General features: G+C 40.4%; 1 protein-coding gene across 1 annotated transcript; it reads left to right on the plus strand.

The window, feature by feature from the left end:
- Nucleotides 1-3,308: 3,308 nt before the first annotated feature.
- Nucleotides 3,309-16,516, plus strand: LOC308319663 (B-cell receptor CD22-like; the record flags this gene model as incomplete). Its single annotated transcript, XM_080769782.1, has 9 exons — nucleotides 3,309-3,350; nucleotides 3,903-4,018; nucleotides 8,003-8,368; nucleotides 8,499-8,807; nucleotides 10,165-10,431; nucleotides 10,706-11,017; nucleotides 11,223-11,307; nucleotides 11,406-11,511; nucleotides 16,418-16,516. The coding sequence occupies exons 2-9, from the start codon at nucleotides 3,973-3,975 to the stop codon at nucleotides 16,514-16,516; spliced, it is 1,590 nt and encodes a 529-aa protein (XP_080625908.1). The 5' UTR covers nucleotides 3,309-3,350; nucleotides 3,903-3,972.
- Between the last annotated feature and the right edge of the window lie 1,035 nt (nucleotides 16,517-17,551).

The following is a 17,551-nucleotide window of genomic DNA, read 5'->3' on the forward strand; positions in this document are numbered from 1 at the left end:
AAGTAACTGCGAAACTTGGAAGGAGAACGTTGAGTCACAGTTGATTGAAATTATATGCATGTAAAACAAAATAACACTTTAATTTAATTTCTTTAGTTACAACAATGTTCTTGTGAAACACTATTGTTGTCCATGGTGAAGTGTTTACAGTAGATTACTATTTTAATTTGGCCAAAGGAGACACACCCTGCCCACAGTACATCTGCCAGTCTGAAGACAGGGCTGTTCAAAACATGAGACAACTGCATATTTTTACTGTATATTGATTATTATTATGTTCCCAACCCATGCCCTGCAGGCTTTGCCAAAGGTACTGTAGAGAAGCACTGCATGAGGTCCTAAAATAGCAATCAAAACACAAACACCCATACTATGGGAGAAATCTTGCTCAGCTAAAATGATTGATATTTCAATGGTGTCTGTATTATTAATGTATACTGTATAGTTATAGTACATAATACAGATCCACTTAATTGCCAAACTGGTACACACCTCGTACCTATAACTAAAGGCTGAACAGGAAAGCAGTTTGTGTTCATTTTGCTCTTATTGTATATTCCAGGTTATTTTGCTTGCTGATTCAGTATGCTACACAATACGGTCCCTGGCTCAATATCTGCAACTAATTTTCTGCACTATGGACTTCTGTCTTGTTTCTGCATGTGCACACACGCACTATGGTTACAAGCAAGAGAACCACTTTTAGTGCTATTTAGTATCGTTTATATTTAGTGTGAGTGATCTACTATAGAGAGTATGCACATGCATGATTTTCCCATCAGGACACGCCCCCCTCATCTAGACTGAGTGGCAAAACATTGAGCAGTGTGGAGTGTTGGAGTTTGGAAGAGCTCATTGGAAATCACTCAACCGTCCTGCGTACCACCTGTTTCTAAATGTCACATAATGCAGGAGGCAGCAAAATGTTGTGTTATTGAAAACAAGCACTTCCAAACTCTGACACACAAAAATAATCAAATTTCTTGACAGAAAGTAGCTCATAACGTTTCTATGGTGGATTTTTATGAAACAAAACCTTTGCAGATAGAGGATAATTCAAGCTTTTCGTACAGCTGCAATGTTGGTGAGTTTAACATATTGTTTAATGCAATCAGACAGGACTTTTCTGTTTGGATGAATGGGTTGTCAAGGCCAGAAAGTTGTTTTTTGACACTCAGTTTCATCACGTTTATGTTGACATTTGTGGACCAATAGAGTCAATTGGTCCACAAATTATTATTATTATGTCAACATAAACGTGATGAAATTGTCCACTTCTGTAACTTGGTCACTTCTCCCTTATTTTTGACTTTTTGCCGTAAGCGTCCTGCAAAAAAGTAGTGTCTGTCTCAATATATGCGAATAGCTTCATTGCCATGTGCAGTACAATACTGGTTTATACAACAGAACATATCATGCTGGCCTGCTTTAATTTGTATTTATTCCACTGTATTTAGTTGTATTATTTAATTGGCAGATTAGCATGATTTCACTACTACTACTAGGTACTATTTCTGATAAATGTATTTGAAATATATTTAAAATACAAATTATTTGGTAAATTTGTTAAAGAAAAAAAGAAAGAAAAATGCTTTACAAAGTTAAGAATTAAGTTATGTTTATTTGGGTAACATAAAGATAAAAGTGAAGTGTTTTAGGTCTAAACGGTAACCGGTACGGTCGCCCCTATTCCATCGCTCGGTGTGGTGGTTCTTGTATTCTTTATTTTGTTTTACTGAGAATAAGTTTAGAAATACGATTAGGGTTAGGCATAGTTTTTCTGGGGTTAAGTTAAGGAATAGGGTTAGGTTTAGGCATAGTTTTACTGAGGTTAAGGTTAGGAATAAGGTTAGGTTTAACCGTTTAAGCATAATTTACTTGGGTTACTTTAGGAATACCAGGCCGCGCAGTTCCGTTGGCTGTACGCCCGAGGCGAGTTGGTAAAGGGGCAAGTTGTTTGGTATTCGTCCAAACCACACCAATGATTCGCCATGTTGTTTGGGCCTTAAACCCTGTAGAATATTTGATATATCTTTAGGCATTGGTCATATTTTGCAAGACAGTATGTGTGTATGCCTTTAATTCCGTGGTTCTCATACCCGAGGCACTGTCTCTGTCCTTTTCTTTCCCTTTAAAGTAATTTGGTGAGTGCGGTCATGTGTGTTTTAAAAGTATATTGGGTTGAGTATCAAAGAAGTTTTACTCTGGGAAGGTGAAATCAAAAGTATAATGGGTTTGGTATCAAAGAAGTTTTAACACACACACACACACACACACACACACACTGTGCCCTGGGACAAAAAAGGTTGGGAAACACTGCTGTACACTATCCAATAAAGGCAGAAAAAGCCCAACAATATATCTTAAAAAAAAACATATAGAACATAATTCGAAATATGGAAGTCTCTTAAATATTTTATTTGTAGTTTGCAGCAGCACCAGACAACAGAAACGGATGCATTTTGGCTGCTGGTGAAGGCCTATGCATTTGATATCCCCCTGACCATTATTTATTTTTTGCATTGCCAGTGGGGATATGTTTTATCCCTGATTCTGGTCAGAATGACGTAAATACAAGCATTTCATTTTGGAAATGAAAATATTTATGGTTTATAATAATATCAGACTTTTAGAATATACATTTTAATAGAAAATGGCTCATTTAAAAAATGACTACAGTAAAATCTCACATTGCGTTACAATGTGACCTTTCTTTTTTTTTTATAACTTAAAATGTTATTGGTTTTCACGACAAGACAGAAAAAACGAACTTACAAAACAGAAAATAAAAAATAAAACCGGCATCGACATTGCGTTTCAAAATGTTACATACATTTTTCTAGGCATTTACAATTGTCTCTCATTCCCCTATACCCTTAAATATTGTCCATTTATACCATTTGTCCTCCATTTTTTCTTCCTGTAGCCTCAGACGGTGTGTCAGTTTCTCCATAAAATATATCTCCTGAATCAAGTCCTCCCATTGTCCCTGTGTTGGAGGTTCCATCTGTCCCCATTTTCTTGTGATAGCTTTCTTTGCTGCCGCCAGTAAAATGTTTACCAAATATCTATCCTCTCCTCGAATCTTACCCCCCATCAAGTTTCCTAAATACAAAACATCACACTTCATAGGCACCTCATATCCCAATATCACATGTGACCTTTCTTATTTGTTGTGTAGTGAAGTGTGCAAATCAAACCCTGTTCATCATCTAAGTTCCTCATCAGTGAGTAGGTCACTGTGGTCATTGACTCACACGTGGGAGTTGACAACAGGCACCTTCACTTCTCAGGAACTTAATTTCTCAGTTCAACCATACCACTCATCTACTCCACAGAGCTAACGTACTGTAAGTATAAGTAGCCTACAGTATAAGATATAATACTTTCAACATGATGGAAATTGATTCATTTAAAGCAAAATAAATATTGTTAAAAAGTTGTTAACATTGCTATCAAAGAACGGTTGTTCACAATATGTTTTTTGTCCAAAAAGGCTATAACCGCAATCTGCAGATAATCTGTTTTACAGTAGTGCATACTGTACATTACTTGACATTTCATTGTTTTGAATAATATTATTATAATATAATATTTTTTAATTAGTATTATTATAATGCACATAATGTATGTGAACTGTGTTGGTTTTCTGTGTTGGTGTGTTTGAAAACTTGAAAACTGTGTTTCTACATCTAATGTGTAACTTTGTAAACTGTGAAAACATTTCTCAGCTGTGCCCAGAAATGAAGAATAAGCAGTTCTGTAATGTATTATTACTACCATTACTATAATAATTATTTTTATTATTCTTATGGTTATTATTAATTATTAATTAATCATCATCATGGTAAATGTAAGATGATAACATCTCACCTCATCTATCTGCAATCTGCTCTCTCCAGAATCGTTCGCTGTTCATAACTCAAGCTTCTTCCTCTTCAGACAGAGAGCTTCAGTTTGTGACAGATAAACATGACTGGAGTTCTGATATGTTTCCTTATTGGATGTCTGCTGCATGGTAAGTTACTGCATGCTATAGTTACTGCATTCTGGGATTTCTGGTAGAAACACTCCACATTTGCAGCGTAGTTAGTTCTAGTAGCCATTGCACAGACTTTTGAATTGAGGGATGTTGGGAGAAGGAAGTGGTGTCTTTAAAAAATCAATTCATGACAAACTAGGCCAAGCAGCCCACAGCAAGTTATTCTCAGAAATGCTTTGCATAAAAAGATGAGGTTGAAAACGAGAACAACAACTAGATTGCATATGACCACGCAGGCCGGGTGGCCTTGAAGAATATTTAGGATCTCATAATTATACTGAGTTGCAAGACCTTTGTGTCAATTGTGTAAATTTACATACAGTAGACCTCTTGGTGACCAGCTGCTACAGAGGGGTGTCGGTCTCTTCAGGAGTAGCTAGGAGTCTAATTCCGTTGTATGCAAATTAGGGGTCTGTTGACCTGAGTTGATCAATGGACTTTTGCTACTAATTATATGCACCATGTCGACCCGCTTGACCAAATGTGGAGTGTTTAAAAGGTGGCTTCAATGCTATCATTTTAGTCAGTCAGTCAGTCGAGGCGCGAGCCTTGTGGGAGACGTGAGCCATGCACTCTGCATGGCTGGCGTGAGAGATTGCTGTTGCTGTGTATGCTGTGTACTCCGTTTGAATAAACAACTTGGAACTTCTCTTCGTCTGCTGCGTGCACATTTCTCCTCTGTATGGTATATTATATACATCAGATGGTGCCAGAAACCGGTCGTGTTGGTGTGTTTATCACGTCAGATGAAACAGTACCAGCGGCTTTTTTTTTCGTCTAATTCGGTGGAGGGGAGTTTTTTGTGAGCGGCGACGGAAGAAGCTTCAGCGGACCCGACCCGGCCGTGATCTCTTGTCCATTCGCAGCGGGGATGATGACGGCGACCACCGCGAGGAGTGTTGTGCGACGGGGACCGATGACGAGCCACCGGACGGGTGTCACGGGTGGGCTGCGGTGAGGTCGATGGAGCGGCGACAGCCACACGGAGGCCTTGGTCATTCATCACGTCGGCGCGGGGCCAGCGATTGCGGGCGGGGATCGGTGAGACGCCGTACGGAGCAGCAGTGGCCGACTGACCTACAAGCTGAGGGCCTTCACAGACAGGGGTCTGTGATGAAGATGTTCCAGGCTTTTCTTTTCGTCCCATCTCTGTTGTGTACAGAGTTGGGAGGGGGGAGGATGAGATGATGACGAGGACAGGGGACAACAGCAGTGAACAGACTCTTGAACTTTTATCCGTGCAGCTAAGCGAACAGTTCGAGGTAAACTAGAATGAGCAGCATACAGAGAAGAAGTTTCCTTTGTTCGTACAGAGAAAAGATGGACTTTCCTTCTCTCTGTTTAACAAATAGTGCGTCAAGTTTGTTTTCAGCATGAATTATAATAGGCCTCATGTTGGTATGTGTTTGTCGTATAATTAGATAAGTTGAGTCATTTAGCCTAATTATGAATCAATGAGGAATTTTCCTATGGATATGAAGAGATATGTGATATTATTGTTATACTCTGGCGTGGAATGTGTATCTACTTGGATCACCAGTGTGTGATGTTGGTCAGACGTAAATCCGAGAGTGGTTTAGCTGGCATTGTGTATTTAACATTGAATAGCAGAGTTTAGTCGTAAACCACGTAGGTTATTACGTATCAAAAAGTGCTCTTGTAAAAGGGAGCTGAAAGCGGCAATATGTATTGTTTAATGTCAGTTAACTGTACTAATCATTTTTCCATTATTCATATACGTATGGATGTCTGAAAACCATGTTGGGGGAATTCTGTACTGTATGCTGTTATTTTTGGTTTCTTGAATGTATTGTCTAAGCTAAGGGTCAAGGGGGGTGTAAGATAATTATGGTTCCATATTTTTAGATGATCATCTTTTGATGATCAAGGGGGGAATATGAAGAATATTTAGGATCTCATAATTATACTGAGTTGCAAGACCTTTGTGTCAATTGTGTAAATTTACATACAGTAGACCTCTTGGTGACCAGCTGCTACAGAGGGGTGTCGGTCTCTTCAGGAGTAGCTAGGAGTCTAATTCCGTTGTATGCAAATTAGGGGTCTGTTGACCTGAGTTGATCAATGGACTTTTGCTACTAATTATATGCACCATGTCGACCCGCTTGACCAAATGTGGAGTGTTTAAAAGGTGGCTTCAATGCTATCATTTTAGTCAGTCAGTCAGTCGGAGGCGCGAGCCTGCTGAGACGTGAGCCATGCACTCTGCTGCTGGCGAAGCGTGAGTCTACTGTTGTTGCTGTGTATGCTGTACTCCGTTTGAATAAACACCATGGAATTTCAGTTCGTCTCTGCTGCGTGCACATTTCTCCTCTGTATGGTATATTATATACATCAGCCTCCATAGGGTTGTGCATGTAAATCATTGGTTTCAGCTCTCAGTGAAAAGAGGTATGTTTTCAGTCTTCTTTTAAAAGAAGATAAGGTTGATTTCATGCTGCATTGAGGTTTATAACCAATTCCCCCTATAGGACTCATCACTGTACTCTGTACGCCCTCGTGGGTTGGTATTCCTTAATGTCTCGCAGGTTGCTACATTGGTATACTCTCATTTATATAAAGCCATTCTTGGTAACCTCCCACGTTACATTGGTTCTAAATTTGAACTTGTCCAAAACTCTCTCAACCTCAGATCAAATGCTTGGTTACGCTATGTCGTGCCCCCAACAAAATCTGAGGCTGGGGAAAAAAAGCATTGCTTATTTCGGACCCTGGTCTTGGAATGACCTACAGTCCAGACTCAAACTGGCTGCTGTGATTCCCCTAGTGAGCTTTAAAAGGATTGCCATGGGCACACTTCTCATACATTGCTCCTGCTTTGACGTTTAGCAATTGTCTGCTTGCTTTTTAGTCAACTAGCAATTTCCGTTGTTTAGTTTTTATTTATTAGTCCATTGGTCGCGTTCCTGTTCTACCTTTGAGCTTCTTCGGTAGTTGGTACTGTATTTATGAGCATTGTATGTCTGTCCTGTTTTTTGTTACTGGCAGAGCTGTGTCACTTATTTTGCCTATTGTCTTGGCCAGTTCACACTTGTAAAAGAGACTTCAGTCTCAATGTGGTTTTTACTTTCATTAACTTAGGATGGACCTATAGACCGATTCAGGCAACGTATTTCCTGTAGGCAGAGACAACATACTTACATGCTTAGTATGGAACGCGGGAAGCGAACGCTCAGCTCCATATATGGGCACAAAAGGGGCCAGGTCCACAACAAACAAATCACTGACCCCTTTTGTGCCCATATATGGAGCTGGGGTACCTGGCCCCTTTTGTGCCCATATATGGAGCTGAGTGATTGCTGATGCAACACACTCCATATTTGGATAGCGGGACAGACACACGTACAGACAGACAGACACACACACACAGACATGATCTGCTAGGTCTCATAGTAAGTGCTCACTGCTTCGCAATAAAGTACAGCAGCCTTGTATTCCTAAAACAGAAATATTGGGTATTGGGTAAGACTGACGTTATGTATCTTTCAGGACCTTTCACTGCTTTGTCTCAACCATTACTATTATGGCTCTGGTCTCAGCCACCGCGGTAGATATTTTGACATTGACATTTTTGTTGGAATGTTGCCACTACTGTTGGAGCAGCCATAAACTACACAGGTTCATCCCGATGTTCTGAGCATCTTTTTAATGTTAGTGTTAGTAAAAAAGTAACGTTTGAGGCAGACTAACATCACGTCACTTTTCCATTCACTGTTGAAGGAGGTGCGGGGAAACCGCATATATGTCGTCTCCGCCTACAGGAAATACGTAGGCTGCGACCATGAAACCACTACGGAATCGGTCTATAGCCATTCGTAGATTTAACATGAAGTAAAAGGTTAAATGCAATCAGTGTTATTAAATTGGTCTATATAAATAACTGTTAATCTATCATTTATTCTTCACCAGTGCCCATTGAAAGACTTGTGTTTTATGTTTCAGATGCCCTGTGCCAACAGTTTGCAGCCATTATGCCCCAGAGTATGGAGGTTCTGAGTGAATCCTGTCTGACGATCCCTTGTTCCTTTATGATTCCACCGGAATACAATCAATATTTAGATAGCACTTGTGAAGGGGTATGGAATATAGGTTCTAGATTTGGTGAATCTGTCTTTGTTAGCTCATTTTCTAACAATCCTAAAACTAAACCGAGATTAACTGGAATTCTGACTAGAAACTTAAATAATAAGAACTGCACCACAATCCTGAACAACATGAATTCCCGTGACAGTGCTGATTATTACTTCAGAATACAATGCAACATTCTTAAATATAGTTTTGAAGAACATTTGACGGTGTTGGTTAAAGGTAAGCATACAGTAAATTGTTAACCTATAATTTGACTGAATGTTATGAATGTACTGCATTATAAATCAAATCATGTAATTAAGTGCAGATGTGTAATAATTAGTCCATATAATTTATGTCTTCATACCAGAAACACCACTACCCAAACCAACACTAACACCAGCCACTGTGAATGTGAGGGAGGGGGACTCAGTTAGACTGAGGTGCTCTGTTGCAGTCCCCTGCTCTTCTCTGCCACCAACTCTGACATGGACCCCCAGACTGGCTAACACTGAGGAGAAACTGATGCAAAATCAGGATAAAACTAAAGTATTGGTATCTAGTATGAACTTCACTGCTTCTCATTTCCACCATGGACAGAAGATCTCTTGTGCTGTCCAACAAGAAGTTGGCAACAGAGCTCTGACATCTAATATCACAACTGTCCTGCATGTTCAATGTGAGTTAATCTGTAGATTCATCTACTAGTACATTTATTACACTACAGTTTGAATCAATGAGCTGACTGTGTTGCATTAAGTCTTAGAGTACATAAAGCCCAATCCACATCAGTTGCAACTGCTCCACACTCGGCCTTTGAACTCCTTGCAACAAAACAGTTTTAACTTTTAACACATTGGATCCTAAGGAGGGGTATACTCGTCCTATAAATTAATTATGCGGGGCACAGAGGACAAGTATGCTCATCTTAAGGCGCTTAATATTGCTATAAGAAAGCCCCACTATGTTTCATCTTTGGAATCGCTCCGGTTGCTACGCAGGCTTGCTAAGACTTTCTGTTTCTGCATAGCATTTGGCTTCTGTATTAGCCGGGGCCGACGCGCGTCATACTAAAACAGATTCTGAGCCGGTGACACCCAAGCACCACCACTTTCTCTGATTCAGAGTCAGCACTATCGCCAGCAACAGTAATGATGATGATGATAATGAACTTTATTTATATAGCATCTTTCAAAACAAGGTTCCAAAGTGCTGTACAGTACAAGGTTAAAAAACAAAAACAAGAACTTAGCAAGTCACAATCAAGAGCAGTTTGAAAACGAGAAACACAAAAGGAAAAGAAGACAAATAGCAGCAGTTGAATATCTACAATCTCCTATAGAAAGGGAAAAAAACATTCTGTGTAAAGGTGAATTTTTTAAAGTGACTTAACCCCAGGCACAGATGGTTCTAACCTTACATGCACCGGTAGAGCATTCCATAATCTAGGTGCCCGGGCGGCAAAGGCCCGATCACCTCTGGTGACTATAGGTTCGTCCTAGGGACCTCAAGGAGGGCCTTATCCGATGATCTGAGGATGCGTTCATATTTAGGTGGGGACAGCAGTTCGAGGATGTAGGTAGGGGCTAGCCCATTTAGGGCTTTATATGTAATGAGTAAAATTTTGAAGTCGCATCTGGTACTCACAGGCAGCCAGTGCAGAGTCGCAAGTACAGGTGTAATATGGTCCTGTTTCTTGGTGTTGGTAAGCAGTCTGGCAGCAGAATTTTGGATCAACTGTAGGCGGGATGTTATTTTCTTACTAAGGCCGGAGTAGAGGGAATTGCAGTAGTTGAGGCGTGATGAAATGAGGGCATGTATAACTATCTCAAGGTCCGGAGCTGATAGGAAAGGCTTGATTTTTGCAATGTAAAATGTATAAATGCATACACCTCTGGTGTGACGTCAAGTGACAGTAGCTACATTTGCATGATGTTTTGGTCACATACACATTTCAGTGTATACATACAATATTATGAAATGAAATCATGATTATATTGCTTGAATGCATACATGATTAATGTCTTTTTTCCTAGATCCTCCGAGGAACACCACAGTGTTAGTCAGTCCCTCTGCTTCGGTACAGGAGGGCAGAACTGTGAATCTGACCTGTAGCAGTGAAGCCAACCCAGCTGTAAATAAATTCACTTGGTATACATTTACTAAAGGGAATAAGACTGTAATTGGTTTGGGAAGCATACTCACCTTCAGCCAGACTCGTAGGGAAGAGACCGGGCTGTACTGCTGTGAAGTGAAGAACATCCATGGATTATCTAATGCAACAATCATGCTTAACATTCAGTGTAAGTACTGCATGTCATCCATAGAAGCTAGTGTTTATATTTGTTAACTCTGGTCTTTTAAATTTGATCCCTTTAGTCCATCTACAGTACACTAAAGGCAGTGACTTGCAACAGTGAAGCCAACTTTACTGTATAAGTAAAAACCCAAGACTAAGACAGATGACGTGAATGTTATGGAAATTCAGTGAATTTCATAATGAATCACATTCACATTTGTGGGAAATATAAAATTATTTTATACTGTGCGCCCTTAAAGATTTTACATTCTTTACAGTCGTTCCTGACATCCTGCCCTCGTCTGATTGCATCAGAACTGGAGACCAGGTCAGCTGTTTCTGTGACAGTGTGGGGGATCCGTCTCCGACAACACTGTGGAAACTGGATGGGCAGCCGGCTGTGAACCAATCAGACATGTTTAGCACCAGGCAGGAACCTCTGAACAACGCAGGCCTGAGGAGCGTCATCAGCATCTCCCAGTCCCGACCACAGGAGGAGAAGGGGCCAACCACGGTGGTCTGCCTCAGTAGCAACTCTCTAGGATCTGCCAGTCATCACTTCTGTGTTCGGTGCTTGGAGCCGGTTCAAGGTTAATATGAATATGACATTTGAGGCCTTTAAAAAACCATTAGATGTTCTTGGTATTCTGTGGGGAATAATTTTCATTGAATCAGAAATCAGAATCATCTTTCTTGTTGCCACATTTAATTTTTTTATTTTGTGTGTGCAAGCTCCATCATTTTTTATTGTTCCCAGAAAGAGAGAGAAAAATAAACTGTCCAATTCTGCTGTAGGTCAACCATCATCACTTCTGCTCTTCATTGTTATTGCTGTTCTGACAGCATTGCTGGTGTGTGCTGCTCTGGTGTTTGTTAGAAGGTAAGATTATTACACAGCCGCATGTTGCTGTGGCTTTCCCACAATCTCCACAATTGATTACCCTGATCTGGATTTTTTTATAAATTCTTATTTATCAGGGCTCATCAGAAGCAGCGTAACAATCAACTTCCCAATGAAGTCACAGGGATGAGCAGTAATATTCTGAGGAGCAATCCATCCCTGACAGCTGGGGAGGGAAATGGGGTAGGCCTACTATTATTCATGCATTATCCTAAAATCATTATTACTAGCATACTGTATCTGTATCTAAGACATGTACTGTATACTGTATGCTGTTGATTTCAGGTTCGTGGCAAGTCAGAGGAAGACATATATGTCAACTGCCTGGAACTGAGGGAGGCAGGACAACAAAATACACATTCTATTCAGAATTCAGCAGCCGGACCTGAACCTCCTTCCTCATCTACAAATATCTATGGGACAAACTGTACCAAGCTGCCAAACTCTGTGCCAGTTGATCAAAGTGATGTGATATACTCCAGTGTGATTTGGAAGAACCGAAAACTAAAGTAATCCATGAATTACAAACTAGAAGACATGTTGGACATGGTGGCAGCTGGTAGTTTGAAATTGTACCTGGATAAGGAGAGAATCATGCTCTGTGGCCTTGTGGTTACGGTGTCCGCCCTTAGATTTGGAGGTTGGGGTTCAATCCCCCGGCCCGATCATACCAAAGACTATAAAAATGGGACACAATGCCTATCTGCATGGTACTCAGCATAAACGGTTGTATTGGGGGTAAGTCCCTGCTATGCTGTACTAGTGTCATGCCAGATGATGTACTTTACATCATGTTTGGGGGATGCACACATATTACATAAAAGCCGCCTCATGATACAGAAACGGGAGATAAAGGCTTCATCCCTATTGGCCACACTTATTTTATCACCCGAGTAAAGCACTGCAGATGGAGAATCTGTATGATGAATCTGGGTCTACAAACTATATATAATAATATTTTGTTTTCTTTTTTCCTAATATTTAATTTTGTATTATTTTATTGTTTCCTGTATTGTGGCTATGGCATAGAAAGAGAATAAAATCCACACACTCAGTCGTAAGAGTCTTAATAATGTTGAGGATCCGCAGCAGCAGTCAAACCAGAAAAACTCATTTCGGCGCACAGGCCTTCGTCAGTGTCATTTTTTTTAGTCCCTTACGGAGCTATGTGTGTGGCTGGCTGGTTGCCTGCCTACCGAGGCGAGGAAGGCCATGTGTATGAGCACGAAAATAGCATGGTTGTTTTTCACCACCTGTGCGCAACCTAACACACACACAAACTTTGACCTATACTTTGACGGTTGCATATTATGAAATTGGCTATGCCCACACTGACCAAACAGACCCAAAGAAGGTACTATTTAACCTTAGTCATAATGAAAAATAAAATAAAGTTGTCAGTGTTATTAATTACCTATTCAAAATAAGGGCAGAGTAACATTTAAATATCTATTGTTGGCAGGGATGTGGTCACAACAAATGTTTTATGGGACAGAAGTTCATATAAACATGACCACAGTCTGATAATTCATATCATATCTCAGAGGGCAAGGGGGAATAAGGCTGGTGTTTTGAGCTGCCAATGTGAACAGCGAAGCAGCAGCCATTAATTTGTCCCCATCTGTATTCGTGTTGTGGTTGCGGGAGTGTGGGAGAAGTAAAAGTAATGATCACCCAAGCAGCATAATATTGTCCCCACATCCTTCATACTGCCCTGCAAAGTAGTACATCTATGACTCACTCACTAAGAAAGTGTGTGTGTGTGTGTGTGTGTGTGTGTGTGTGTGTGGGGGGGGGGGGGGGGGGGGGGGGATTGGCAGTCTTCCACCATTTCCATAAAGTCTCTTCCACCTTCAATTCCACCATTTCCATAAAGTCTCTTCCACCTTCAAGCGGAATCACTTGTCTCACGTCGTACCCACCTCACTAAGGGCTGCAGGATATTGATTGTTCATCCTCCGATCGATGGGACTGTTCAAGTGGCGCCATCGAGGGGGCAGGTCTCCAGTGTCTACACCCTGTGTAAACTTCACTCTGACAATGCAACGGTAAAGCATGCCAACCTCTCCATACTGTCCACTGTGTCCAGGGCTGGTAGAGTAGACTGTAGATCAGTCTACAGTTGTCATAAAAGCCCTCACTTAGCGGAGGGCATCACATACCCTAATTACATCATGGATGGACGAGGTCATGTGACAGAGCTATATATTTACTTTTTTTTTTTACAAAACATGCAATGCAATGTTTACACCTGTATTGTAAGTGCATGACAATAAAACACACAAACCCTACAGCATTAATCGAATCATGTGATGTGTCCATATTAAGAAGGGAGGCCAAAATTCCTGTGGAGTATATTATCCTAAACCAAACTTTGCTTTGGCTTGCCCTTTAATGGGTGGCCCAATTAGAAGAAAATGAAAAATGCAAGGGACTGAATCGGTCTGTTGACTTTTGACGGCACAGCCCATTTTAATAAGAATGATTTCATGATTGGCTCCAGACAATGCATGTTTACTAGCTAGCGGTTCTTACATTTATCGTGCGATACCCCGCTGCCAAATGAAAATGGGCCCAGGCAAAGAGGCAGGGGAAAACGGCTGGGCTGGGCGGCATTCCTCTAGAGGTGTTTTAGAACTGTGATCTTGACGACATCATCCTGGTCCTGGATATCTGGGACCTTGCTCTGATGAAAAACAACAAGTCTGATATATGCTCTCTCTCTAACATAATCCCAGTGCATAAATCTGGAGATCTCTCAAAACCAAATATCGTGGCGTCGGTCTGACATGTATCATTACAACCATATGATACTAAACAGCATATACGTGCGCCATCAACCGAACTTGGGAGAGAACCAAAAATGGCTTTTGAGAGGGGAGAACGCCCGGATCTTGAGCACTTTACCCATTTTCAACCTTATCTTCATTTAATAAATGAGTACCGAAGTCCTGACGTCACTCATTTCTCAATTCTTCTGCCTACACACGTGTGATGTTTCATTCAGGATGTGGTCTGCGCCATTTTGAAATAGGGATAAACAGTCAGTTGAAACCAGTGGTAACCAGTGCAGAAGTCGTCAAAAGTTGTGTTTTCGGTGAAAATTCCTAGTTTTGTTTCATTAACCCCGTTTTTTCTACTTTTCAGTTTTTAAATGTCAGCTGACTATACTTTGAAGGGCTCGCGCCAAGCGTGTTAGCTCGGTATAAACAACTTAAAAAGACTTAAAAGGACAACAACAAAATCTCCCATCAAAACAAAAGAGAAACGAAAGACAGAAAGAAACTTCAACATAAATTATAGAGGCAGACAGTTATGAGACTGGACAGAACATACTGTATGTGTGTTGTAATGACAATGAGTAACATAATTTGTGACACTCCTACACGTGTTTTACAACATGCATTGTGAGTACATCTTTGCATTGTGAGTACATCTTTGCATTGTGAGTGGTAATGCACAGTAAAACCCTCAGACACATGCAGGTCCATTTGGACCCATCTGTAAATTAGGATTTTACAGTGTGGACTGAATGATAATTGAGATGGCATACATACAGAGAAAACTGTAAATGAGGAATGGGCAGGGGGATATTTCATATCCTATACAGAACGGCCATAGATCATTTGACTTTCTGTGACAGCAATAATAATAAGTATAATAAATAATAGCCTTTTTCATAGCAGGAGAAGTAAGTAAAATTTAGAGCAAGGGAGAAAGTGTGGGGTTGATTTAGCCCAGCACGCATTCCTGTCACACAACTGAAAAATTGCACTCGTAATGTTTCGGTCTTATTTTATTGTATTATGGGAGAAATGCTGTAGTTTATTTAGCATAGGCCAAAATTGTTAAAATATAGCACAAGGTACTTTAAATTAATTCCCTTCGGCTGTAATCACATACTGTATACTCAAGAACAGTTCACTTACAATACTATTCATCATTCAATATATTCAAACAATAGCGGCCTCAGCCCATAAAAGCACTATTGTTTGGACCACTAAGAACATGATTTTCATAGGCCTACAATATGACCCAAAAACTGCCATGATTTGTTTTAAAATAACCCTGATGTAGAGGTGTATTTTCTTTTCTTTTATTCTTTTCAAATGATGGATATCATATTTTAGGTCTTAACTCTGTTGGATTTCTGAACGAACTGTATTCTATATTTCCTTACAGCAGAATGTAACCTCAGATTTGGAAAAGGTAATTCCTGGCTGTGGGAACAGCAAAACCTTGACTCTGATGCAATTAAAAACATTTGACCGCTGCCCTCTTGTGGTTCCACGAGTTAAAAGCGTCTATTACCGGCTCACCTGCAACTCACTGTAACAGTAGACAGTCATTCTGCTGTTACAGAGGCCTTGGCGTGTGTGTGTGTGTGTGTGTGTGTGTGTGTGTGTGTGTGTGTGTGTGTGTGTGTGTGTGTGTGTGTGTGTGTGTGTGTGTGTGTGTGTGTGTGTGTGTGTGTGTGTGTGTGTGTGTGTGTGTGTGTGTACTGTACATGTATGCCATGCAGATGTGAAAGATTGTGTGCATGTGTCTGACTATCATCTCTGTCGGGTGGAAACCTCATGTGTCCAAAACTGGGTTCAAATTCAAAAATCAGTGTGAAGTGAGGGGCGCTCTTTGTCTTTGTTCAGACACATATGACATAAATTCTCTTTGTGTTTGACAAAAATTGTCGATTTGCTCGTCCACATATGACGTAAATTCTCCATTCATTGTCAATGGGAATTTTATGTTTGTCTAAGACGAAAATAGCTGATTTGCTCGTCTGTCCACATATGACTTAAATTCTCCATTTATTGTCAATGGGAATTTTGTGTAAGACAAAAATCTACACTGTAGCTGAATATAGGAGGAGCTAGCGCGGCAGCGCCCCTCAAAAGATCTACAAGCTCATTTCGAGCTTTTGAATCTGCTACTTTTGATGTTTTTGTGACGCTGCAGTATGATCAAATAGGGCGTTCATTTACTGAAAGACGCCAAAAGTTAGAATATGGAGATAAGAGGTTTATTCCCGACAGCAACCTACGTGAAATGAAGCCCTCAGTGGATCTCCAGGCTCCTGCTGTGCTGTCAGGAGGAAACACAGGGCTCCGGTGTCTCTCCAGGGCCCTCACCTCTGTTGAGCACCAATCCACACTCGTATCACCCTGCCAGACACCGCAGGTTTCTCTGATGGATGTACTTGTGGTGCTTCAAAGACCTGCCTGTCATTCTCTCCACCAATCAAGCTGAGGTCCAGCCCTCTCCCCGAATCAATTACCCCATACCACGACTTTCACAATTTCGCATATCTCAATAGCATGACATTTTCCTCACACTTTTTCTTTTGAGAGGTAATTGGCAGCCTTTCATGTTTTCTCCTGTTTTTCAGTTCTTCTATATGACATCATCAGTACCAGGACTCCAAAAATGTTTAGTTTGGTGCAAAGTCACGGACGTTTTACAATCAGTAGCGATAATACATACATACATACATACATACATACATACATACTTAGGTATGCGGTCTAGCTTAACTTGGACTCAGGGGGGTGGACGCCTCTGCCTTGCATAGTCCCCAGTGAATAGGCATTTTGCCCTTCACTGGTAACCTTATTTTGGATTTGTTTTAAATATATGAAGGTTTTGTGGGCTGGGCTTTTTACTAAAAAGCCCCCCCTTTTAAATACTACACACATACATACATACATACCTACATACATACATTTCAGACGTTTTAGCAGTTTTTAAGGACCCACTTTTAGGCCAGTGCACCAGAGCAAGCTTTTGCCTTTTTTTAAACCCCACCCATTTTAACCAAATACATACATACATGTATAGTAGAAACACACGGCAGGAATTTCCACACATGACTTGAAGTAAATAACTGGTTAGAATTGATATAATCAATTAAATCAAAACACATTGCAATCAGTATGTTTCTCAAATGAAAGTAAATCATTGGTGCTTAATATGTTGAATGAATGAAATAAATATACAATTTGTTTGTGGGTGATGATGATCAGAGAGAGGGAGATAAATGAAGGTGGTTATGACCACAAGTATGCTGTTCCACATAATTCAATGTGTCTCACAAACTATTGTTATGACGCACTACACTGATGCAATGTACCAGAAGGATTCAGCCAACACCCAATGCAAAAACAAAAAAAACACATTCCACTAAATAAATTTGAAAATTACAAGAAAACATAAAGGAAACAAAAGG

Source organism: Protomyctophum bolini (assembly GCF_963924005.1).
Source record: "Protomyctophum bolini genome assembly, chromosome: 1".
Taxonomy (NCBI): Eukaryota; Metazoa; Chordata; class Actinopteri; order Myctophiformes; family Myctophidae; genus Protomyctophum; species Protomyctophum bolini.